Source organism: Ovis canadensis, chromosome 19, assembly GCF_042477335.2.
Source record: "Ovis canadensis isolate MfBH-ARS-UI-01 breed Bighorn chromosome 19, ARS-UI_OviCan_v2, whole genome shotgun sequence".
Taxonomy (NCBI): domain Eukaryota; kingdom Metazoa; phylum Chordata; class Mammalia; order Artiodactyla; family Bovidae; genus Ovis; species Ovis canadensis.
In genome coordinates, this window is record NC_091263.1 from 62,882,260 (window position 1) to 62,908,872 (window position 26,613).

Consider the following 26,613-nt stretch of genomic DNA (forward strand, 5'->3'; position numbering starts at 1 on the left):
TACTTCCTAAGGCCCGCTTGACTTCACATTCCAGGATGTCTGGCTCTAGGTGGATGATCACATCGTGATTATCTGGGTTGTGAAGATATTTTTTGTATAGTTCTTCTGTGTATTCTTGCTACCTCTTCTTAATATCTTCTGCTTCTGTTAGGTCTATACCATTTCTGCCCTTTATTGAGCCCTTCTTTGCATGAATGCAAAGTGTATTAGTAATAATTACCCTTAATTTAGCAAATTATTTATATTCTTCAAGTCTCTGAGGTAGGACATAAATAGAATTAATAAAATTATTTGATTTCAGAATGCCTTTAAAACATACACTTAGTTCTTCAGAAGAGAATTGAAGCCCATGTGTCATTTACTTATAAGAATTTTAAAATTTGTGGTATTTTTCAAAGTTATATCTTAGCATACCAATCTGTTGGAACAGGATGCTTTAGAAATAGTTGTTGATTTCTAATAAAATGCTAAGTGATATCTTTTCCTCTTCTCTTTGCTAATGTACAGCCAGATTCTCCTGAATATAAAGCTGCTTGCAAACTCTGGGATTTGTACCTTCGAACAAGAAATGAGTTTGTTCAGAAAGGAGAAGCAGATGACGAAGATGATGATGAAGACGGGCAGGACAGTCAAGGCGCAGTGACGGAAGGAGTACGTGTGCCACCGGAATGGGTGATGGATCGGCTACTGGGAGGTTGACGAGGCCCCTGCTTGTGATTTCTCACGGCCACTGTGGCAGCTAGGCTTTCTGTGCAGTCTTGTTGGTAACTGGATGAGTAAACAGACACACAGCCAGAGAGCCCTACTCCAATGACAAGGGATCCTAGGACAACCAGTGTTGTTAGATCGAGGTATCATGTAAGGGCAGGCTGTGTTGTGATTGAAAGTGGCAAAGTCGATGGAATCACCTTAGCTAGGAATATTTTTGTGGGTTAGGTTGGTTTCTGTTCCTAGAACATGTCAAGTGTCTTCCTGCCTCTGGAATTTTGCAGTTGCTTGCACCTCTGCTCCCTTTGGCTCTGCCTGTGAGTGTCTCTCTTGCATGATTCTAGCATCACTTAATGTAAACTGGGAGAAGACTTTCCTAACCACTCTATCAGATTGTTTGCTCTCTGCTCCTCCTTTCCCATCGTTGTATCACGCTGTTGTGTGATCTTCAGTTTTTATGACTGTATGTGGAATAAATGTTAATATTAGTTTATATGGGCTTCCCTGGTGGTGCAGAGGTTAAAGCGTCTGCCTGCAATGTGGGAGACCTGGGTTCGATCCCTGGGTCGGGAAGATCCCTGGAGAAGGAAATGGCAACCCACTCCAGTATTCTTGCCTAGAGAATCTCATGGACGGAGGAGCTTGGTGGGCTACAGTCCACGGGTCGCAAAGAGTTGGACACGACTGAGTGATTTCACTTTCACTTTAGTTTATTTGTTTACTTTCTGTCTTCCTCAAGTAGAATGATAGCTCCAAAAAGCTATCACCTTGCTCACCTATTCAGACATCTAGACTCTGCCTGACATGTAGGGACTGAAAATACTTGCTGAATGAGTGCACATGTTTAAAAAGAGGAAAAAGAACAGTAAAAGGAATTGCATCTCTCTTCTGCAACTTTAACTAGACATCCAGAGAATAAGTTTTATGAACGCATTCATACACCCTGCTGCCTTTGTCATCTGCAACACGTGTCCAGAGTAACTGGTTGGGCTGGGAGGAGAGGAATCTTGCTTGTAGGCATAATTCTCTTTGAAGCTAACTCTGGTGTTACGTTTTAACTAGTAAGTAAATGACTTAAATTCGAGTATTCTAGTCTGCTTTCATCAGTGTTACATTGATTCTTCTCTAAGCTACGTGGTCGGGGAGTCTCAGCTAATCGCTTGTCTTATATGTTGAATATTTATTGTGAGTCTAAAGTGTGGTATTCATGAAAATTGTACTTAATGTAAGTATTGTTTAGAAGTTGCTCTTTTGAATTGGCTTTAAAATTTTAAAAGCTGTTTAATATCGGCATTTACTTTTGGATTTTTCTTATTCCTGTCCTCTCTCATTCCTCATACCCCCGTACTCCCAGTCTTCTCCAGGTTACTTGAAGGAGATCCTGGAGCAGCTTCTTGAAGCCATAGTTGTAGCCACAAATCCATCAGGACGTCTCATTAGCGAACTTTTTCAGAAGCTGCCTTCTAAAGTGGTATGTGATGCAGTTAAAGACAAGTGGATTCAAGTGTTGATTTTGTTCTTTTTTAAGTACTTCATAAGTTCTCTTACTTCTTAGTAAATAGAGTAAGGGTAATGGAAGGTGTTGGAGGTAGCCGAGAGATCCTCCTCATGGCCTCAGCAGTAAGCACATAGGATATGCTCTGTCATTTTACTTCAGCAAAAGGCTATGGATTTTTTGTATGTGTGTTTGGTTTTATGATTAGAAATTCTTTTTGTTTGTTTTCCGTTTTTGTGGTCATAAAATATGCAGTAATCTAAGGTTTACCTTTTAACCAATTTAAGTACAAAGTTGAGTGGCGTTGAGTGCATTCATATTATTGTGCAGCTGTCACAACCATTTCTTTCCAAAACTTCTTCATCTTCCTACCTATTAAACAGGAACTCCCTACTTTTCCCTCCTGCCGGTTCCTGGAAACCACAGTTCTGCTCCTCTGAACTTGGCTACACTAAGTACCTCGTTTAAGAGAAATCATACAGTGTTTGTTTGTGTCTGGCTTATTTCACTTAGCCTAGTGTCTTCATGATTTATCCACATTGTAGGTTGTTTCTAAGATTCGTGATTCTTAAGTGATAAAATAAGCACATAAATTAAACCTTTTATTTATGAAAGAGAAGAAACACTCTCTGCTTAGGAGTCAGAATGAGAGGAAGATAATTAACTTCTTCCTGATAAGTACTCTTCTACCCCAACGTGGAAGAGGTTTTCTAGACCAGTGGAACCCTTTAAAAGTGTTAGAGCCCCATGTGTCTTCACACCCAAAGAACAATTAACATAGTTGATGTTCCACTTTAGCTTTTGGAACCACAAAAACTTCTGTGACCTTCACATTCTTGTATTTCTGAATAAGGATGTACTTTCAGAAGTACTCCACTATACACATACTTTTAGAAGTACTCCGTTATAACTCATTGTGAGCATTTTCTCTTTAAGAACAAGGACTGAATTTCTTAAGGATGAAGACTCTGACATACTTTCTTTTGTGTCCCTGTCATGTAGTTGGAACCCAGCATGTCAGAGGCTTGCAAGAAGTGTTTGTTGACTGACAGGTGGCCTGCAGCTTTACCCATCAGTCATCAACAACAACAACACTAGTTGTAGTACAATTATAACATTAGAAATAGTGTATCTGAACACTGCTGCCTGAAGTGTGAATCTGATTAGAAAAAATATACTGGTTTATGTTGGTCATATGTTTAAAATGTTAAGAAAAGAAAAACAGTATGACAGTTCATTAAAAATTGCATATGGAATTATCATATGATCCAGCAATTCAGCTTTAGATACATACCTAGAAGAGTGAAATCAGGGTCTTAATGAGATATTTGTACAACCATGTTCCTAGCAGTATAATTCACAATAGCTGAAACATGGAAAAAGCTCAGGTGTTCCTTGATATGTGAATAGATAAATAAAGTGTAGTATATAAACACCATGGAGTATTATTCAGCCTTTATAAAGAATGAAATTCTTGACCCATGCTACAATAAGAATAAACCCTGAACACATCATGGTAAGTGATATAAGCCAATTGTAAAGAACAAATATTGTATGATCCTTCTTTTAGGAAGTATGTACTTTGTAAATATTGTATGATACTTCTTTTAGGAAGTACTTAACAGCTAAATTCATAGAAAGAAAAAGTAAAATTGTGATTTCCAGGGGCTGAAGGAGGGGAAGGTGGAGAGTTATTGTTGAATGGGTATGAAATTTCAGCTTGGGAAGATGAAAAGTTCTGGAGATGGATGATGGTGATGGTTGCACAATAATGTGAATGTATTTAAAGCTGCTGAACTGTACAGTTAAAAAGGTTAAACAGTAAATTTTATGTATTTTTTTTTTTACTACAGAAAGGAAATTAAGAGTACAGTCTCTGTGAAAAGTGAAGCTGGTCAGTCAGGAATAGAGATTGGGTTGGGAAGATCCCCTGGAGAAGGAAATGACAACCCACTCCAGTATTCTGGCCTGGGAAATCCCATGAACAGAGCAGCCTGGCGGGCTACAGTACATGGGGTCACAAGAGTCAGACACGACTTAGCAACTAAACAATTTTGCACCCTGATTTCTTCTAGGTCCTTAGTATTTCACATGAAATAGGATATAATTGTGTTTTAGATTTCTGAATTAAAAGAGCTTATAAGAAACTCTTCGAAAACCTTCTGCTTCATTTCCCCACATAGATATCTTGGGATCTTAAATATAAAATTGTCTGATCTGTGGATTTAGGAAATTTAAAAACATTAAATTGTGATATATTAGCTATATAACCAAATACTAACTGTAAAGTCCTACAGCATGCTCTTGGGTATCTCATGAAGCTTGTAAAAATCAAATGATTTCTGGTTCAAGTATAACAAAAAATATGCTGTTCAGCTGTGTCTTTAGCCTTTATCTCAAAAGCTGCTCAATTGATTAACAGATGATCAGTGTACTTCCTTGTTATCTTATTAGCTGGATACTTTCACTTATTAAGCATGCCTGCGTTTTGTTTTTCAGCAATATCCAGACTATTATGCAATTATTAAGGAGCCTATAGATCTCAAGACCATTGCCCAGAGGATACAGGTATGAAGGTGTACCATATGTAGAAATATGTGGGTTTAGGGCAGATTGGCCTGTGGTCATTTTTTAGGCCTTTTATAGAACAGAAGTGGATATTTCTGTAAGGAGTTATTATTAATAGCAATATAATATAAACAAATTAGAGGTGTTACTGAGTATAGCTTTAAAGGAATCAGCATAGCATCCCTTTTGCATTTTTTCTGTAGGAAGGAAAGCAAAATTTTCATTGACTTAAGTGTTTTATAGTTTTAATAAGTTTTGCTCTCAGGACAAAAAGTAAAGCACATTGGTCATGGACATTTTTGATTGTGAAAGGTATATTGTCAATGAAAGGTTTGTTTATTTTTATTGACTTACAAATAGTTGTAGGATATTTCAGAGTAAAAGTTACTTACAGCCAACATGGAGACTGTAAGGCTAGTGAAGGTGCTTTGTTCTCTTTGTGTGTCCCCCTCTCTGTGTCCTCAGCAGTATAGATGGAATTGCTATAGGATTGCTGTGTGTTAGCTAGTTAATTCTTACAACACCTCTGTGAGGAAGATACTGTTATTTACAGATAAGAAAACTAAAACACAGAGATGGTAAGTCACTTGCCTGAGTCATCAACTAATGAGACGAGGTAGGATTTTTTTTTTAAGGCTTTAGGATTTGAATCCAGATAGTCTGGCTCCAAAGTCTGTACTCTTTAATGAATTAGTTTTCATGAAACATTTAGAACAGTGGTTGGCACAGAGTAAACACTATATATTTGCTAAATAAAACAACTTTTACTTTGTCTGATTTTTTTTTTTAAGTATACGTTGTTTTTATGAGAATAACGTAGCTCTGGTTTTGTTACCTTTCTCAAAAACTTCTTTGTAAATGGACAGTAGTAATAGTCTATAAAAGAGAAGACGACTTTATGTATTGTTCACATATGTACTTTCCAATAAAGTCTTAGAGTATGGTGAGAATTGAAAAATATATGGGGTTTTTTTTAAGGTCATGTTGCTTAACTGTCTTTAAGAGTAACTGCTACATTTTACTGTATACTATAGAATGGAAGCTATAAGAGTATTCATGCAATGGCCAAAGATATAGATCTCCTAGCAAAAAATGCCAAAACCTACAATGAGCCTGGTTCTCAAGTATTCAAGGTTAGTTTTGTTGTTGTTGCTTTCGTTGATAAGAATACAGATTTTAATTTAGAGCCAGTATTTTTGTATAAGAACCATATACCATACACTTTACCCAAAGTGTATAATTTAATGACTTTTAGTATATTCACTGAATTGTGTAGCCATCACCACAATGGATTAGCAGTCACTCTCCATTTCCTCCCAGTCTCCCTAACCCTCGGCAACTGCCACCAGTCTACTTTTATCTCTGTGAATTTACCTGTTTTCAACATTTCATATAAGTGGAACCTTACAATTTATAGTCCTTTGTGACTGGCTTCTTTCACTTAACATCGTGTTTTCAAGGTGTTCCTTTTATATCATGTATTTCTTTGTATTCCCAAATAGTATTGAATTAAATCTATATATCATGTTTTAGTCACTCATTCATCAATTGCTAGGCATTTAAGTTGCTTCCACTTTGGGGCTAGTATACATAATGCTGCTGTGAACATTCATGTATAAGTTTTTATATGCACATATATTTTCATTTTTATTGAATACGTACCTTGGAATGAAATTGCTAGGCCAGATGGTAAACTATATTTTTAACTTTTTTGAGGTTAAAATTGTTTTTAAATTATTCTTAAAGCCACTGCACCTACATTCCCACTAGTAATGTGCAAGTGTAATTTCTCCACATCCTCACCAATACTTGTTTCTATTTTTGGTTTTGTTTTATTTCTAGTAGGTATGAAGTAGTATCTCATTATGGTTTTGATTAGCCTTTTTTTTTCCTGGCCAGTGCCCCATGATTGTAGTTCCCCCAGTGGGAATTGAACTTGGGGCCAACAAGTTCAGTGAACAGTGAAAACCTGGAATCCTAACCACTCGGCCACCAGGGAATCCTTAGATTAGCATTTTCTAATGATTAGTGATGTTGAACATCTTTTCACGTGCATAGTGGCCTTTATCACTCTTTGAAAAAAATGTTTCAGATTTTTAGCCCCCCTTTTAACTTGGGTTAACTGTCTTTTCATTGTTGAATTGTTACAGTTGTTTTCATCATCTAAACAATAGACTTGACATATGATTTACAAATATTTTCTCCTATTCTATAGACTGTCTTTTCATTTTTGTGATAATATCCTTTGATGTGCAAAAGGTTTTAATTTGGGGAGTTCCTTGGCAGTCCAGTGCAGGGCTTTCAGTCCCTGGTTGGGAAACTGAGATCACACATGTTGTGTGCTGCAGGACCCCCTACCCCACCTCACCCCACTCCCCACCCGATCCCCCCATGCCTAAGAAAAAAACTTCTCAATTTTAATTAAGTTTTTAATTTTGATAAGTCCAATTTGTCTGCTTTTTCTTAGATTTCTTGTGCTTTTAATGTCTTACCAAAGAAACCATTACCTAATCTAAGGCTACAGAGATTTATGCCTATGTTTTCTTCTAAGAATGTTACTGTTCTAGCATTTACATTTAGAGTTTTGAGCCATTTTGAGTTAATTTTCATATACGTGAGGTAGGTGTGAGGTTGGAGTCCACATTCATCCAGTGCCTTATGTTAAAAAGACTTCTTTTCCTGTTGAATTGTCCTGGCAACCCTGTTGAAAATCAGTTGACTATAGATCCTTGGTTCTAATCCATTCACCTGTGTTTCTTTTTGTTCCACACAAGGTTCATTTTTGGTCCACTTTGCAGTTAAATATTGATATAGTCCCTTCATTTAAACCTCATTGATGTAAAAGTCACTCTGTATAGTATCATATACAATGTAAAATGACTTTCATTGCTTTGCAGTTCTCTCCTAGAAGTTTTGTAGTCTTTCTACGAAATGAACTGTAGTGAACTGTTGCTTGTAGAAATTTCTCAGATTAATCATTTATCACTGGGAACTTAGCAAAGGGTGCTCAGAAAATCTTTTGGGAATAAAGTCATTTAGATTTATGGAATGCTGACTCACTTGGTTGCTTTTGGTAGTTAATTTTAACTTTTATCTTGCATCTATTAAGGAACTTTGAGTGAAAATCAAGAATGAAGTCCTTGTATTGTTAATCCTTGATAAGACATTTGAGTAGTGTAGTACCAATTGTTGATGCGGTTAAGAATTATGCTTTTTGGTCTGATTAATGATCCTAAACTAAATTTTGGAGTGAAGGGAAACTGAATTTGATATATGCTATTAATTTAAGGAAGTATGTTCATCCATAATTTATGTGCCTAGTCTTTAATCTTAGAAGTGTACTTTTGTTTCAGTTTTTAGGTTAGTGTACACAGGTAGAGTCCATTGTATTCTCACCCCTGTTTTTTCCCTGTTCAGCATTAGATCTTTGTCTTTTAGCTGGCTAATTGTGGAAGAGCTGAGAGGCTTCTCAACCTGTATTTAATTACAGAGATGTTTTGAAAGCTGGTAGAAAGGTTAGAGGATGCAGCTGTGTGCATACTGGATGGGAGGCTACTCCACATACAAGGAGTGCCATAGAAAGTGTCCAGTACATGATGGAGGGCATTTTAAACTGCCCATTTTTTTCTATACTTTTTCTAAGCCAAGTAATTTTATCTTAACAGGATGCAAATTCTATTAAAAAAATATTTTATATGAAAAAGGCAGAAATTGAACATGAAATGACGAAGTCAAGCCTTCGAATGAGGTAGGTTAAAAAAATGTTTAAAGTTCTTGTGCCTTTATTATTTATCAAAATAGCTAGTAAAATCAATATAGTGAAAAACAAGATGTTGCATTTTGAGGTTATATTTACAGTTGCTAATATGATTCTGAAGAGAATAGGGTTAAATAACTCTTAATCAGTCCCTTCATTGTAGCTGAAAGGCTTTATTTAAAAAGAAACATTTTAAGATTTAACACCACTATGTACTTTTATTGCCTTGTACAGATATGTATATAAATATTTGTATGTCATATTTGTATAATGCATATTACATATAATACGTGTGTATATAGGCAAAACTTGGAGATAACTGTGGGTTCATTTCTAGACCATTGTAGTAAAGCGAATATCACACTAGAGTCGCACAAGTGTTTCGGTTTCCCCATGCATATGAAAGCTGTATGTTCACACTAAACTGTAGTTAAGTGAGCAGTAGCATTAGGTCTAAAAAAGCTGTGTATATACCCTAATTTAAAAAGACTGTATTGCTTAAAAATGCTGACCATAATCTGAGCCTTCAGCAAGCTGTAATATTTTTACTGGAGAAGGGTCTTGTTTCTGTTGATGGCTGCTGACTGATCAGGGTGGTGGTTGCTGAAAGTTTCGGTGGCTGTGCCAGCTCCTTAAAATAAGACAACAATGATGTTTCCCACGTCAGTTGACTCTTCTTTTCACTAATGATTTGTCTATAGCATGAGATGCTGTTGGATAATGTTTTACCCACAGGAGAACTTCTTTCAAAATTGGAGTCAGTCCTCTGAAATCCTGATGCTGCTTTATCAACTAAGTTTATGTTATATTCTCAGTCTTTTGTTGCTGTTTCGATAGTCTTCACAGCATTTTCACAGAAGTAGATTCCATCTCAGGAAACTGCTTTCTTTGCTCATCCATACAAAGTAACTCCTCAATGTTAAAGTTTTATCATGAGATTGTAGCAGATCAGTCATATCTTCAGGCTCTATTTTTAATTCTAGTTCTCCTACTGTTTCTATCCCATCTGCTGTTATTTCCTCCACTGAAGTCTTAAACCTCTCAAAGTAACCCATGAGGGTTGGAATCCACTTCTTCTAAGTTCCTGTTGATGTTCATGTTCTTTCCATGAATCACAAATGTTCTTAATGACATCTAGAATAACAAATCATTTCCAGAAAGTTTTCAGTTGAATTTTCCCAGATCCATCAAAGGAATCACTATCCACAGTAGCTGTACCCTTACGAAATGTATTTCTTCAATAATAAGACTTAAAAGTTGAAATTTCTTTTTGGTCCGTGGGCTGCAGAATGGATATTGTGTCTGTAGGCATGTTAATCTTGTACATCTCCATCAGAGCTCTTGGTGACCATGTGCATTTTCAAAGAGCAGTACTGTTTTGAAAATATTTTTGAGCAGTAGGTCTCAACAGCAGGCTTAAAATATTCAGTAACATGTTGCAGACAGATGTGCTGTCATCCAGGCTTTGTTGTTCCATTTATTGAGCACAAGCAGAGTATATTTGTCATAATTCTTAAGGGCCCTAGGATTTTTCAGAATAGTAAAATGAGCACTGGTTTCAACTCTTAAGTCACCAGCTACATTAACCCTATCAAAAGAGTCAGCCTGTCTTTTGAAACTTTGAAGCTGGGCACTGACTTCTCCTCTCTACTTGTGAAAGCCTTGGATTGTTCTTCCATGATAAGTATATTTTATCTGCATTGAAAATCTGTTATTTAGTATAGCTACATTTATTAATAATTTCAGCTAGATCTTCTGGATAACTTGCTGCTGCTTTTTTATCGGCACTGGCTGTTTCACCTTGTACTTTTATTTTATAGAGATGACTTCTTTCTTTAAACCTCATGAACCAGTGTCTGCTAGCTTCAGACTTTTATTCCACACCTTAACTCTCTCAGCCTTCATCAAATTGAAGAGAGTTAGGCCCTTGCTCTGGATTACACATCTGCTTATGAGATTGTTGTGGTTGGTTTGACCTTCTGTCCAGACCACTAACACTTTCTTCTTATCAGCAATAAGGCTATCTTACTGTGTTATCATTTCTGTGTTCACTGGAGTAGTACTTTTAATTTCCTTCAAAAACTTTTCCTTTGCTTTTGTGACTTGGCTAACTGGTGCAAGAGGCCTAGTTTCCAGCTGATCTCAGCTTTCAACATGCCTTCCTCACTGAGCTTAACCATTTGTAGCTTTTGCTTGAAACTGGAAAAAAAAGTGCAACTCTTCCTTTCCCTTGAATGCTTAGAGGCCAGTGTAGGGTTATTAGTTGACCTACTTTCAGTATTCTTGTGTATGAGAAAATAGGGAGAGTGAGGAAAAAGGAAAAAGATGGAGGAATAGCTCGTTGGTGGAGCAGTCAGAACACACACATTTATTAAGTTCACTGTCTTACATAGGCATGGATCATGGTTGCCCAAAGTATTTACAATGATAGCATCAGAGATTACCACAACAAGTATAATAATATGGAAAGGTTGGAAATAATTGCAAGAATTACCAAAATGTGGCACAGAGACGCAAAGTGAGCAAATGCCTTTGGAAAAATGGTGCTCAGATTTGCTTTATTTAGGGTTGCTACAAACCTTTAGTTTGTAAAAAGAAAAAGAAAAGATGCAGTATATGTGACGTTTAATGAAACAAAGCGTGATAAAACAAGGTATGCTTATAATATTGTGATATTTGCATCTATATCATAGGATGTATATATTTTCACTGTAAGAGTATTTAGCCGGATGTCAGGAGATTCTAGCTTATCTTGTGCTGGGACTGTGACTTTGAACACGTCTTACTTCTAGGATTCCATTTGCTTCTACCTGAAATGGAAAGATTGAGTGGCTGCTTTTGTAGCTTTTTTCTGACTTTGACATTTGCTATGTTTCTGGATCCTCTGGTCACTGCACTAACCATAAACTGTCTGGGATCAACCCTGGTTTATTTTTTTTTTGCTCAGAGTCCCAGATTTTGCTCTTCAGTTTTTTTGTTTCAACAGAAACAAGTTCTTTCATATCAATAGTTGAAAAATGCCCTTATGCCAACGTATTCTAACTTAACATCTGATCATTGGCAACCTCTATAAGCATAATTTTTTTAAATTAATTAATTTATTTTAATTGGAGGCTCATTACTTTATGGTATGTAGTGGTTTTTGCTGTACATCGACATGAGTCAGCCATGGGCGTACGTGTGTCCCAGCATCTGAGCCCCCCTCCCCACTCTCTGCCCACCCCCTCCCTCTGGGTTGTCCCGGAGCACCCGCGTGGGTGCCCTGCTTCATGCATTGAGCTCGCACTGGGGATCCGTTTTGCATATGGTAATGTACACGCTTCAGTGCTTTTCTCCCGTATCGTCCCACCCTCGCCTTCTCCCACAGAGTCTAAAAGTCTGTCCTATCTGTGTCTCTTTTGCTGTCTTGCATATAGGGTCGTCATTACTGTCTTTCTGAATTCCATATATATGTGTTAATATCCTGTATTGGTGTTGCCTTTCTGGCTTACTTCACTCTGTATAATAGGCTCTAGTGTAATGCCTCTCATTAGAGCTGACTCAAATGTGTTCTTTTTTTAACGGCTGAGTAATATTCCATTGTGTACGCACCACAGCTTCCTTTTGCGTTCATCTGCTGATGGACATCTAGGTTGCTTCCATGTCCTGGCTGTTGTAAACAGTGCTGCAGTGAACACTGGGGCGCATGTGTCTCTTTCAATTCTGGTTTCCTTGGTATGTTGGCCCAGCAGTGGGATTGCTGGGTCGTATGGCAGTTCTCTTTCCAGTTTTTTAAGGAATCTCCACACTGTTCTCCATAATGGCCGGGCTAGTTTGCATTCCCACCAGCAGTGTAAGAGGGTTCCCTTTTCTTCGCACCCTCTCCATCTTTTATTTGTAGCAGAGTCCCAGATTTTGGAGCAAAGACTCCTGCATGGTAGAGGCTCGGCAATATTTGAGTCTTCCCTCCCCCATTCCCCACCATGCCCTGCGGCATGTGGAATCTTAGTTCCCCCAACCAGGGATGGAACCTTTGCCCCCTGCAGTGGAAACACTGAGTCTTAACCATTGGACCGCCAGAGTAGTCCCAGAGTGTATCTTTTTTTAAGAAAAGAAAAGGAAAATGGTTGTTTTCTTTTTGTTTATCCAGCATTATGATTTCAGCTGTTAGTTTTCTGAGTTTTTTTAACCTTGTCTCTGGATAGGACTTCATCAAATTTGGCTGCAACCAGGCTGACAGGTCCTTCGCACAGTAAAGGCAGCCTTGGTGAAGAGAGAAATCCCACTAGCAAGTATTACCGGTGAGAGAGAGTGTCTGAGAGCTGACCCATGTTTATGAGGATAAGCATGCTAGCATTTTCTTGATGACTATCTTGAAGTAATATCTTTGAGTGTAGTTGGCTTATTTTATGAAACTTTGTTGTCAGATATCTTATTTAAAAAGTATAGTAGGCCTGACTTCATGTCTGAGAAATGCTTAAGCAGAAATTGTCAGGTAGTGTTTAAAATTACCAGTAAAATGTGTCTTAAAATACTGAAAGAGTTTGTGTTCATAATAGATTTTATTTTCATTGTTAAAATATGAGCATCTTTAGAATTAACCAGCAATTATGAGTGAATCTTTATTTTTCATAAAAAAGGAGTAGTGCTGCAAGTAGCCTGCTTTAAGGGCTTTCTATCTCCCTCTTTTCTGAGAGAAAAAATTTAGTCTTCTTGGTTAAGATTGATTGTGGGGGATAGAAAAAGTACAAAGTAAATAGAGGAAGCAGCTGAATAGAAACTCTTTCTTTGATGTGAATGCCTTATTAACAGTTCCTGTTTCCTGTAAAGTAACCGGATTTTTATAACATCTTTCCCTGCCTTCTAATTGCTTGTTTTTTCCTTGTAGTAATAAAAGAGCAGTCCAAGGGGGTCGTTTATCCGCAATTACCATGGCACTTCAGTATGGCTCAGAAAGTGAAGAGGACGCTGCTTTAGCTGGTAGGCATTAAGTTGTGATTAGTTATGTGCCATCTCAGTGAATCCTTCTTAAGGAAAATTGCAGTTATTTTGGTCTGGCTGGGAGTTTGTCTGTTTTGGGAGGACACACTTGTTTTGTTACGTTTTGATTGCACTCTTGGTTGTCAAACTTATCAAGAACTTACTACTGCTTTATTTTGTGTTAAAGCATGAATCTAAGTAAATAAATACTTGTGCAAAAACATTGTTTCGATAGCCGTGGCAGTTCCTGGTTTCAAACCTATGATGGTAAACAGTGCTGGTCATGCATGCATGTGTGTGTGCTCAGCCGTGTTCAGCTCTTTGTGACCTCATGGACTGTAACCCATCACGCTCCTCTGTCCATGGGATTTGCCAGGCAAGAACACTGGAGTGGATTGCCATTTCCTCCTCCAAGGGATCTTCCCAACCCAGGCATCAAATCTGTGTCTCCTGCAAATCCTGCATTACAGGCAGATTCTTTACCACTGAGACATCAGGAAAGCCCAAAGTACTAGTGACACCATCAGGAAATCCCAGGAGGACATTCATATCACTTTAGATTTCTAGGTCACTGGCTTATATTTTCAGTAGACTATAATGTCTTCTCATCTAGAGCTTATGATTTAAAGATAGCTGTAAATTATGGCAAACTTTCATTTAAATAATTGGGTACTAGAAATTCGAGTAAAAGCACACACTTCATAAAGGAGTAATAAAGCAGCTATAGAGGTATATTTTCTGTCTTCCCCCTAAGTGTGATATTTTTTATATGTAGAGATAAAATTTGTTTTATGGAATTACTCTTGATTTTATAATCAAGTGTGACACAAAAGATTTTTCTAGCTGTATCTTTATTTTCTACTAAATCTATAGAAATTCATAATTATTGTAGACTACTAAAGTATAAATTTAATTTTTTGATTGTCATCTACAGATTATATTTTTTTAAACTTAAGTCAGTCCTTATCAAAAATTGAAAGAAACTTTTCTCTTTTCATTAGCTTTCTTTTTTGCCAACTGTAGAAGTGACACACACGTTATTTTTAGGTTTCCTTCTAGCATTTGGTTACTTCATTAACCTTATAGTAGTATAACAAATTGAAGGGAAATCATGGCACTTATAAGATTCTTACAAAGCGTTTATTGGCTTCCCCCCCCCCCCCAATAAATAGTACTTTTGTCACGAGAGGATTCTTATTTAGTAACCTCAGGTAGTAAAACAAAGTAGATGCCAACGAAATTTGTGTGTTGTAGATCCTTCAGGCTGTTATTCAGAACCTGTTCATCCTTAATTTAGTCAAAGTTTAATATACTTGGTTTTCTGCTTCCTGTTCCTGAAAAAAGCTTTAGGGGTAGGTACAGTGAAAATAGCAAAGAAAGGATAGCTCATGATCTTGGAGCAACAAGAAAGCTGATGGAAAGAAGACATAAGAATTAAAAGTATGGCTTGGCATCTTGAGGTGATTTGTCTTCGAGGCAAACCACATTGTGTCTCCCTGAAGGGCAGCGAAGAAGGTGGAGAAAAGCACCTACTTGCAGTTACTTTAAGAAGAGCAATGAGGTGGACAATGGGTTACGAAAAACAGATAAAACTTCCAGTCTTCTCCCACCAAAATAAGGCAAGAAGGCAAAAAGAAACATAGAAAAAATGTGATAAATGGAAACAGAGAAACAATTCCTAAAATTATAACTGAAATAAATGTTAGTGGCCTGAATTTGCCAATTAAGACAGTTCCAGATTGGGTATTTTAAAAATCAAGTTATATACTGCTTACAAGAGACACATCTTAAATATACAGGAAAAGTGAATGTAAAAGGATGGAACAGAAAAAAGATACCCCTGGCAAATAATAACCAGATGGTAGTTACATTGACTTTTGCTAAACTGGACTTTCAAACAATGCATTTCCAAAGATAAAATGAATTTACCTTATACTGATAAAAAGTTTATTACATCAGGCAGATAAATCCTAAAAGGGCTCAGAATATGTAAAACAAGCAGATAGAACTTGGAGAAAGTGACAACATTGCTGTTAGAGTGGGAGCCTGCTTCTATCAGTTGCTAGATACACAGCCAAAAAAACCAGTGAAGACAGAGAAGACTTGAATATAATTCCTCGAAAGTTTATTTGTTTCCTATTTCTGCTAAAACAAATTGCCACAAACTTAGTGGCTTAAAACATCACAAGTTTATTCCCTTCTGCTCTCAAGGTCAGAAATCTAATATCAGGTTGTTGGCAGGCCGGTGTCCTTTTGGAGCCTGTAGGGGATAATGGACTTCCTTACATTTTCCAGTGTCTAGAGGCTGTCTGTATTCCTTGGCTCATGGCCCCTTCCTCTGCATTGAGAACACAGCATTTCAGTCTCTACGTGTCACCCCATCTCCTTCTTCCTTTGACCTTCTTGCCTGTCTTTCATAAGGATCCTTGTGATTATGTTTAGTGCCCAGAGATTAATCCAGGATAATTTCCCAAACTCAAGATTCCTTTCAATCATATCTGCAGTCTCTTGCCATTTAAGTAATATTCACAAGTTCTGTGGATTAGAGCATAGATTTGTGTGGGGGCTTATTATTCAGCCTACCACAACAAGTTGGTTATTAACAGGCAAGTATTCTACAGTTAGAGAATACATGTTCTTCCCTGGTTCACATGGAAGATTTGCAAAAATTGGTCATGTACTTAGGCATAAAACAAATTTCAACAAATTTGAAAGATCAGGTATTATGCAGACCATATTTCTGACTGTAATACAGCTGTGATAGCAACTAATAATGAAAAATAAATTTTTTACTTAGGTATTTTGTTTTTTTTTAGTAGATCTTTATTTAAAAATCCAATCTGCCAGCTTAGTGTTTTCCATCAACTTTGGGAGTAGAAACCTCTCACAGGCTTCATGATCTTTTGCTTACGTGGTTTTTTTTATTTTTAAGATAAATTTTTAAAAGGAGTAATTGTAATAGAAATTTAATTACTTAAATTTGAACAGTAACAATAATGAAAATAATACGTATCAAAAACAGTGGAGGTGCCCCTAGTAGTTCTGACTGCTTCTATTCAGAAAGAAAAGCAGCTGAAAGTTAATGAACTAACAAGCATCCAATATAAGTAAATAATAAGAAAAACAGAGATGTTAGATAAAAGATGGTAAAGCCAAGGACAGGAGATAATTCTTTAGAAAGGAAATCTCTAATGGAAAAGATCAATGAAGTCAAAAATTTTCCTGTTACAGCTCATAATAAAATATGTAAATCTATAGCAAGATTGTAAAGAAATAGAAGGCACAAATAAAATATTAGGAGAAAAAGAGCATATATAGACAGCATAATGCAAATAAATTTGAATGTTTAGATAAAATTGACAAATTCCTAGAAACTGATAAACGCCTGAAAACTGATTCAGGAATAAAAAGACTGATGAGTCATATCATCACTAAAGACATTAAATTGCTAATTAGAGATACTCCTGCATTGAAAACACCAAGCCCTACATTCAAGGAACAGAATTATATAATAAACTCCTGCAGTGAGTAAAAAAAGAACTCCGCAATTTATTCTTTGAATCTGATATAAAACCAAAACCATACAAAATATAACCACACTGTATCTAGTAGTATTTGCAATCCGCATAAGCACACTGTATCTAGCAGTATCTGTAATACACGGTAACACAGTTGGGTTTATTTCAGGAACACTAGGTTCAGTTCAGTTCAGTTGCTCAGTCGTGTCCACCTCTTTGCAACCCCATGAATCGCAGCACACCAGGCCTCCCTGTCCATCACCAACTCCCAGAGTTCACTCAAACTCACATCATCGAGTCAGTGATGCCATCCAGCCCTCTCATCTTCTGTTGTCCCCTTCTCCTCCTGCCCCCAATCCCTCCCAGCATCAGAATCTTTTCCAGTGAGTCAGCTCTTCGCATGAGGTGGCCAGTATCTGTAATACCCAATAACATAGTTGGGTTTATTTCAGGAATACTAGATTAGTTCAGCATAAAAGATAAAAGTATTATTTACTGTATTAGTAGAATAAAGGAGCAAAACCATGACGTTGGCCCAGCAAATGCATTTGATTAAACTACAAGTCTCATTCATGATAAAGGCTAAGCATACTAGCAGTAGAAGGGGACTTTCCTAACCTGATAAATGGCACTTTCAGTGGAGAAACATTTGTAGTATTCTCCTTACCATAAGAAACAAAGTTTAAAATGTTGTTGCTTCTTGTTCAAAGTACTAGCCAGCAAACAGTGATAACAGTGAGGCTGTAAGGATCAGAAGAGAAGGGTTTATAAGGATTGCAATCAATAAGAGTACTTTTTGAGTTTTCTATTTAAAAGACTACAGATAAATTACTAGAATTAATAATCAAATGCTAATGTAAATTATTATATAAAAATTGACTTCATTTCCAGAATCAAAATAAAAAGAAAATGTAATTTAAAAAAAAGATACAGTTTACAGTAACAGCAAAAATATTCCTAAATTTAAATTCAATAAAACATGTGCAAGAGCTTTATGAAAAGATTAGAGGTAGTGGAGTCAGGAAAGACTGCATAGTTTCCAATTTCTGGCTTTGCTTCTAGCTCCTTGACTCTTAAATCCCTTCTTGACTGCTTTACAGGCCAGATGACCTTGGGCAGGTCATCAACTTCTCATGTCCAGTTTTCTCCTTTGGAAAAGAAATGACAGTACCTGTTCTGTATGGTGATGTTAGGATTACCTCAGAATGGTGTTTATCAAGCTCTTAATATGTAACTAAGTACTGAATAAGTGATTCTCATACTTGCCTGGAAGACATAGTGATTTTGGTTATCCTGATCCATCAAGAAATAATTTAAATCAGGTCCTTATACACTGTTTAAGAGTTCAGAGAAATGAACAGTATATTTTGTATTTCTGTTAAAGTGATTGCATGTTTTGTTTTGGTGTTTCTATGATTAGCTTCTACCTAAAAGTTTTCTCAATAAAGGACAACATGTTTCCTAAGGTCTGCTACAGGTAAATCTCTTTGATTTTGCCTCACTTTAAGTCAAATTTGTCAATACCAGCCCCCAGCTACATTTATCCTAACCTATATGCTGTCGCTTTAGTTCTGGAGATCTGAGAATAACTGCTCCTTTTCTTGTCCAAGCACACATAAGTAAGGATCTGCAAAGATGGCAGAGAAACTGTTTTGTAACCTTTTAAAGACAGACAATTACGGCTTCCCTTAGGTAAAAAAATCTGCCTTCTATAGAGGAGACTTACAGGAGACTTGGAGGAGACAGGGGTTCAATGCTTGGGCCAGGAAGATCCCCTGGAGAAGGAAATGGCACCCCACTTCACTATTCTTGCCTGGAAAATTCCTATGAACAGAGGAGCCTGGCAGGCTGTGGTCTGTGGGATCACAAGAGTCACAAGAATCCTACAGGACTGAGCAACTAAATTATAACAACCAAGACAGTATAACTTTTACTATGTAACATTCTGTTTCTATGTAACATTTCTCTTAAGTAAGCATACACTTTTACTAAGCATTACTAACAGCATATTTAATGAAGGCTAGAGACTATTCTTTTAAAATAAGTATGCTCAAACACAGCATAATCTGGAAGGTTGTTAAAAGCTTTAAAAAATGTTTTTTTTAATTCCCCTTATAAATATCTTTTATGTCTTTGTAGCTGCGCGATATGAAGAAGGAGAATCAGAAGCAGAGAGCATTACTTCATTTATGGATGTTTCAAATCCTTTTTATCAGCTTTATGACACAGTTCGGAGCTGTCGGAATAACCAAGGCCAGCTAATAGCTGAACCTTTTTTCCATTTGCCTTCAAAGAAAAAATATCCTGATTATTATCAGCAAATTAAAACACCCATAGCACTACAACAGATCAGGTAATATATCATTTACATTATTCAGTATACATCTATTTTCTTGTGATTGAGCCTGTGCATATATCCTTCATTTCTAAAATGGATGAGGATATAAAAATGTTTTTCATATGTCTAGACATGAACTTAAGCATGTACTTAAGCATATGATATGCTTAAGTATCACACCAATGTAAATATGAGAAATAAATTTGATTAACTACAGATTACATTCTTTGTATTACAGTAGTGTCAAGAGACAGATAAACAGAAGGTATCCCAGCTACTCATTTGTGTGTCAGATTATGGATTATAAAAAAAAATTATGCCGCTCAGAATTTAACTCTTCATTTCTTATAACTGCGCAAAAATTTCTCTTCCTATTCCTTTTATTGATATTTTAATCACAACAATTTACCTGCATGTAAAATTTTGTATCTTGGTTTCCCTTTTGAAGGGTCAACTCTTAGGGCATCTAATCTACCTCCTTTCCAAGGATGCATGCTGAGCCAGTCGTGCCCCATAGGAGCTGGACCACCTTCCACTGTGCTCTTTCTTCATCAGAGCAGCAGGGAAATCTTGAGCAGTGCTGACCAGTAGCACTTTCTGTGATGAGGAAATGTTACTTTATCTGTACTGTCTCTGGTAGCCACTCAACATGTGACTGTCGAAAACTTGAAATGTGGCACAATGAAACTAGATTTCAAGTTTTACTTTATTTTGCTGTAAACAGACATGTGTGACCACTGTATTGCACAGCACAATCCTAGGAAGATGTGTTAGCAGAAGGAATATAGTTGAGTGTCATCAAAAGCAAAAAAAAAAAAAAAAAAAAGGGAAGGGTAGGGCGGAGCTCGACAATGTGGCTACATAGACCATCTTTGTTGTGCTGGGGCTTGTCATCCCCATGCTTTATTTCCTGTTCTACCCTTTCCTTCCCACTCCCATCCTTAATATCTGACTGATAAATATCTGCAGATTTGTTATAGATTGTCATCTGTTAATACTAGTTTAGGTTCTCTATTGTTCTTTGTGGGTGTTGAGAATATCCAGCATGTTATCCTTGAAGTTAGCGTGAATAAGTCCGAGGCTGTAATTTAAACTCTTGTTGCTAGCCACAGGTAGTGAGAGCTGAGTATGTGCTTAGTTGGTTTTTTTTTTTTTTTGGCTTCATCCCAGAGAATCAAATGTTCTATTATAACATTCTTATCTCTGTCAGCACTTCATGGAATCTATATATGATTTTAGTAAATTTTAAGTAAAACTTTACATGTGTAGTGAATGATGTGTCATTCTAAGAGCAAAGTGTGGAATCTCTACATTAATTCTGTGAAGCTGTACACATAATATGGTTCTTTACCTAATATTGTTTTTGTGACTTTGATGGGTAGCAGACAAGTGCTTCAGTCAATCTTTAAAAGTCTATCCTGTCTAAATCCATATAGCGTTAAGGCAGACTGTGATGCTTCACTTTGTACCAGGTGTACAGGGACTTGTGATAGCCTTAGTGTTAGTAATAGCCTAAATGTCTGAGACAGCTATTACAATTCTTAAGACTTAAAGTAAGTAAAAACCTCAGTATTAAGCCATTGTGATTAATTACAATTGTTTGTGTTGGAGGAAGAGTAGCAGAAGGCCTCTTAACATTACTCTGCCTCTCATTACCATCTTAAGACTGCTCTTCAGGGAATTCCCTAATGGTCCAGTGTTAAGACTCAGCACTTTCACTGTGGGGCCAGGTTCAATTCATGGTCGGGGAACTAAGATCTCACAAGCAGCACAGCACAGAACCACCCCCCCAACAAATAAAAATGGACTGCTCTTCATTTCCCTTATGCAACTCCCCTGGAGGTTAATGTTTATTATTCTACATGTTCCTTCATGTAGTTGCCAGTGCTTTCTCTTTTCTTTAACTCTCATCAAGAGGAATGACCTCTTATTTTCTGAAATGTGTAAATCACCATGATTCTTCATTACGATAGCTTGAAACCTCCCTGATTTTTATCTCTTCCTAGGGTTTGCATGTAAGGGCTTCCCTGGTGGCTCAGTGCTAAAAAAATCTACCTACGAATGCAGCAGACAGCAGGTTCTGTCCGTGAGTTGGCAGGATCCCCTGGAGGGGGAAATGGCAATCAGCTGTAGTATTCTTGCCTGGGGTTGCAAAGAGTCAGACACAGCTTAGCGACTGAACAACAACAGGGTTTTCATGTAGCCGATACCAGGATTTTACCTTAGGAGTTTTGCTAATATGTTTGCTTTGTAGTTGACCACCTTACTAGGTTCTCTTATTGCTGCTTGTAGTGTTTTATTCTTTTGGGTTTTCAGTTAAATTATCATGTTGTCTAAATATAGTGGTGCTTTTGTTCCTTCACTTTATATTTGGAAATTGTCACTTCCAGGCCTCTAGTCAGTATCACTGGTAAACTACCTTGTAATATTTGTCAAGATTTTTGCACTGAACTTTCAGAAGGGTGTTTCTGCATATTCAGAATGGAAGGTTCTAGCCCTGTGTTTGTCTTTCACAGAACAAAGCTAAAAAACCAAGAATATGAAACTTTAGATCATTTGGAGTGTGATCTGAATTTAATGTTTGAAAATGCCAAACGCTATAATGTTCCCAACTCGGCCATCTACAAGCGAGTTCTAAAACTGCAGCAAGTCATGCAGGTATAATTTCTTGGTTTTGCTAAGTTGTTGTATGTATAATTGAGTGTGTTAAGATATGTGATTTTCCTCCAGCAATGTCAGGTCATTCATTTTAGCCACAAGTACTGATTTTTTTTTTTTAGTATTTTTCTAAGAGCTTTCAGGACTATGCAGAGTAGAAATAATAGTTTAGACTGGGTTAGCTTTGTGAGTGGAAGAAGCAGGGATTTGTCCCTGAGGAGTAATTTTAGGGTTATGAGGATGCTTCCCTCCAATCACAGATGCTATTTTGCATTCAGATTTTATTTATTTGGTTCTAGACACTGTCTCTCTTGAGGTAGTGTTGGTTCTAGGAGAAGGGTCATCTTTAGGCTAATTCATCATTGTACAGTGTCCACGAGTTGATTGAATTATTTCTAAGAGCACACCTTGGAGGGCATCTGAGGCCATGGGTCATCTCAGTATTTTGAGAAAAAAGGGCATAGATATGAAATACAAATTGTGTCTACCTGTCAGTTTTGGTAGAATCTTCCTGGAAAGAGAATCTCAGAGCAAGGAACAACAAAAGCAATTTTGTATCACCTGTAGAATCTCCATTTTTATATGGTCAGCTCTGTGATCCATGTTGAGGATGTCAGTATTTTGTTTTCAGAACTCTGTGTGTGTTCCCTAAGTCTGCTATCATTGGACTTTAGCTCTCTTTGGCAGAAGGTCTTTAAAAATGCATGTGTTGAAAAGTAGATCTTATTTCACCTCTCACTTTAAGCTTTGTTCTTAGTCACACTGTTGCTTAAGTCAAGGGTGCTAAAGGCTAGCTTTGACTTGGCTTTACTGAAATACGGACACCAGAGCAGGATGCCCCGACAACTTGTCTCAGTGCTTTGAACGAGTTGGTGTCCTTCGGAGTCTTAAATTCAGTTTAGCTAGAGTTGATTCCTCAACTCTCTGGATCCATTTTTTTTAACCTATTTTTCTGTCATGCAAACTTTTGTTAAATTGGGTTATTGAAAATGTTTAATGACTTCTTTTTGATTTTGAGTATTCTACGTGTGGTTGTATCTTTCTGCTTGAATCTGATGTGTCTAGCTCTTTAATATTAATATATTCTAGAAGTGCTCAGCAAAATGAGCTCAACTCCTGGGATATCTTCTGTTTTAGGCAAAGAAGAAAGAGCTTGCTAGGAGAGACGACATTGAGGATGGAGACAGCATGATTTCTTCAGCCACCTCTGATACTGGTAGTGCCAAAAGAAAAAGGTATATATTCTTCATATAACTGGAGACATCGTCTCAGTTTGTTTTTTCAGATTTAAGTGCAGAAAATTGTTTCTGTAAGCTGTCGAGTATGAATTATAAAATTTAAATATTTTATAACATTTAAAAATTCATTTGTTAATTGTATGATTAGTGTTTTCTTGGTAACGTGTTTTTAGATAACATATTTAAAAATAATTATTTATATAGCCTGGTGAAATCTGTTATTCTTTTTGCTATCCAGGTTATTTTGTTTTAATGTGGCATTGTAAGAAGCCCTTTAAATCTAATTTAGGCAATTTCTATGTGGTGATTTAAAAAAAAAAGTCAGTCATTATTCTTACCCATTTGTTTTCCCTTGTTAATCTGATCTTTATTTGCTATTTTAAGGATGTCATATAAAGTACCAAGTTACAGCTTCTTGTAGTTCATAACAGGTTAAGCTAGATATTTGTTTTTCTTTTCTTTCTAATCTTTCTCTCAACTTCCCTAACCCTTCCTTTTTCTCATGGGTTTTATGGAAGGGGACCTTACTGTGAGATTCTGAAGCTGGACTCCTATAAAGAATCATGCAAGACCATCTCTTTTGTCTGCGCCTCCCACATGGAGTTTCTCTGATTTGATCTTTGTGGAACACGTTTTTCTTCCTGAGCCTTAACTGTCTCACCATCTTTATGATAACAGGGAGGAAACCTTAAACAAAGAATAAGTTCATCACTAATAGCAGGGCCTGACAGATTCAAAATTGAATGAAGTCATTAGTAACTATTAATGCAGTTCTATTCATGTATTGTAGATCCACTGACACCAGATAATTTTTTAAAAATGGTTTAGAAAAGAGAAGCTGTCTTGTCTTTCCCTGTAAATAGCTTTTGGGAAATTTTTTTTAGCAATGAAAATAACTTTGCTGTGCTATGCCAAGGTAACTAAATTGATTGGTGTGCCCTGAGGTATGAGTCTCCTCCATTACTGGCCTATGAATTTCATCCTTCCAAGGTCTTAATTCCTTGTTATACCAGGGACAACGGAGGAAAAATGTGAGACCAGATCAGAGACATCAAATCAAGAACATCTTTGAGTGTAATTATATAACTACTACAGCATCACCTGTGTTTTCCAGATCAGTCACCAATCAAAGATAAAAACTTCTCAGGCAAAAGAAGGTAATGGAGGCAAAAGTGATGGTACAATTAGTGCCAACACTGAATGACAAGAGAGATCTTAAACTAGTTGAGTGTTAAGAAAACAGTTCCAAGGAGGCATTAGCCCAGGCCAGATCCTTAAAAAATCTCTACGGCTTGTACTTTGTGGGACAACCCAAGTGGATGAAATGAAAGTTATTACTCTAATTAAAACCTCCCATAAAAAGAAAGCTAAGCGTTATGTTCTCAAAATAATAAAATCCCACTTTAGAGAAAAAGTCTTTTCATGCACAGGTTTCCTAGGAAGTGTTTTGTTTAATGAAGTGAAAAATACAAGTAAGAGAAGAGCAAATATAAATCATAGCTAAAGCAGTAAAAGAACTTACCTGGGTTTGAAATACAGACATGAGCACACATGAAGAGGTTGAGAGAAGCAAGTCCTGTAGTTTGGACTGTGACAAAGGAAATACGTAGCAAGCCTTTTAGAAGGCAGTTATGTTGAGAGGTTTTGGTAATAAGAAATGGACTCCTCCAGAACTCAGGTAAACATCACAGCCTGGTAGGTTAAGTTAAGCATGTCCAGAGAAGGCAGGGCCAAGTTTTCCAAATACTACTTGACTTGACTCTGAAGTATTGAATACGGTTCTGTCTTTGCCTTATTTTTTTCATGTCAAAGATTGTGAAAAAAATTACTGCGGGTATGTTCTCTTCATTCTGGAAATACATTCTTCTTTCCAACCCCTCTACCCTAAAATCCACCTGCTGTCTTCCATGTTGAAATGTTCCAAGTATTCTTAAAACCTTTTATCCTTTGGATTAAATGATCCTCTTTTTTCTCAACCATATTTGGTTTATACATGACCTCCAATGTTGCTTGTTTTGTTTCTCTTCACATGTAATGTTTGTTTCTGCTTTCCCAGGAACACTCTTGACAGTGAGATGTTGGGTCTCAGGAGGCTCTCCAGGTGTGCAGTCCTTTTTTATGCATAAACATGTTTTTTTTTAAGTGTAACTTCTATGGCATGGTCAGCACTGATTAGCCAAAAAGTGCAGTCTTAAGCATGTGAAATAATGGTTTTTATTTGGATGTCAGTTTGTCTTATGAATAAAGAAAACAGTATAGTTTGGGAGTATAGTTAGTAAAATTAACTGAGAATTAGCCTAGATATAGTCAGGACCCTTAATTTGTTGCCAGCTTTGCCCAGGGCAGCAAGCCCCTGCACCAGTCATCGTGGCTGTGCTTCTGCAGCAGAGGTAGAGAGGCTGAGAATGTGGTGGCGTTGGTTGTGCCCAGGGGCTGGCGGGTGCAGATTTCTTTTCTGAAACGTCTCTTATAGACTGGGGATGGTGGAGGGATCAGAATCAGTGTTGATAATCCAAGTGATACCAGTCTGTTGGTGCCTATGCATTGGGCTAGTGCTTCTTGAGCATGAATACATTTCCTTAGTCTCTGGTCTTGTTTGTGTTTTATTTCTTTAAAGCCATCCATTCTTTTGCATGTTACTTATGATTTTAAAAACAGCCCTTCAGTTGCCATATGTAGTCCTAGTAATCATCTTATGGTGCTTTTATTTTTTGCCTCTGCCATCTGGCATTCATGGAGTGTCAGTTGCTTGCAGAACACCAGACTGTCCTCTTACAGGTCACAAAGGAAAAGTTGAGTCATCATCTCTACTTTTCAGGAATTTACTGACCGGGAAATGAGGCAGGTTGTAAACAAAACTGTGTGAAGCACACAGTTGTATAGTTGTATGGAAGTGTTGTGTGATTGCCCAAATAGCTTTCAGAAATGTGATTTCCCTATCATGCTTTTCTTTGAAAGTTAGATGTTTGAAGTTATCTACATTTGCTACCATACGTCGTCCACTCTGTACAGTTACTGTTTTAGTATCTTCTTCCTACTGTTTTCCTTAAGAAAAGTTTTCTTAATTGGTAAATTTAAGAAAAAGACCATGGATTGGTATTTCTTTTACATGACTCATAGTATGTGGCACTTGATTCTGAGCAGAAGAGGAAGCAGAAGTGTGGAGTACTGTTATAACCCCATACTCTGGACCCTGACTGCCCAGGTTCAAATCGCAGTTCTTACTAGCTCGATGATTTGAACCTCATCACAATTTTCTCATCTGAAAAAAGAGTTGATGACAAAAACTTACAGAGGATTGCTGTGAGGACCTGATTGCTTAATATGCCTGAAACTCACAGAACTGGGCCTGAATACTCACTGAATCTGGAGGT

The 26,613-nt window shown here is 37.0% G+C and overlaps 1 protein-coding gene across 46 annotated transcripts in view; it reads left to right on the forward strand.

Moving 5' to 3' along the window:
- Nucleotides 1-26,613, forward strand: part of PBRM1 (polybromo 1) — a 100,794-nt gene that overhangs the window by 18,199 nt on the left and 55,982 nt on the right. For 14 of the 46 annotated variants that reach the window (XM_069562504.1, XM_069562488.1, XM_069562517.1 and 11 more), the window contains 10 exons: nucleotides 508-651; nucleotides 2,063-2,179; nucleotides 4,703-4,771; nucleotides 5,806-5,904; nucleotides 8,437-8,519; nucleotides 12,713-12,808; nucleotides 13,396-13,487; nucleotides 19,145-19,358; nucleotides 21,860-22,001; nucleotides 23,139-23,236. In XM_069562504.1, coding sequence (XP_069418605.1) covers nucleotides 508-651; nucleotides 2,063-2,179; nucleotides 4,703-4,771; nucleotides 5,806-5,904; nucleotides 8,437-8,519; nucleotides 12,713-12,808; nucleotides 13,396-13,487; nucleotides 19,145-19,358; nucleotides 21,860-22,001; nucleotides 23,139-23,236 — 1,154 coding nt within the window. Of the gene's footprint in view, nucleotides 1-507; nucleotides 652-2,062; nucleotides 2,180-4,702; nucleotides 4,772-5,805; nucleotides 5,905-8,436; nucleotides 8,520-12,712; nucleotides 12,809-13,395; nucleotides 13,488-19,144; nucleotides 19,359-21,859; nucleotides 22,002-23,138; nucleotides 23,237-25,295; nucleotides 25,341-26,613 lie in introns of all 46 variants that reach the window. The other 32 variants (XM_069562496.1, XM_069562484.1, XM_069562510.1 and 29 more) reach the window with 3 other exon arrangements.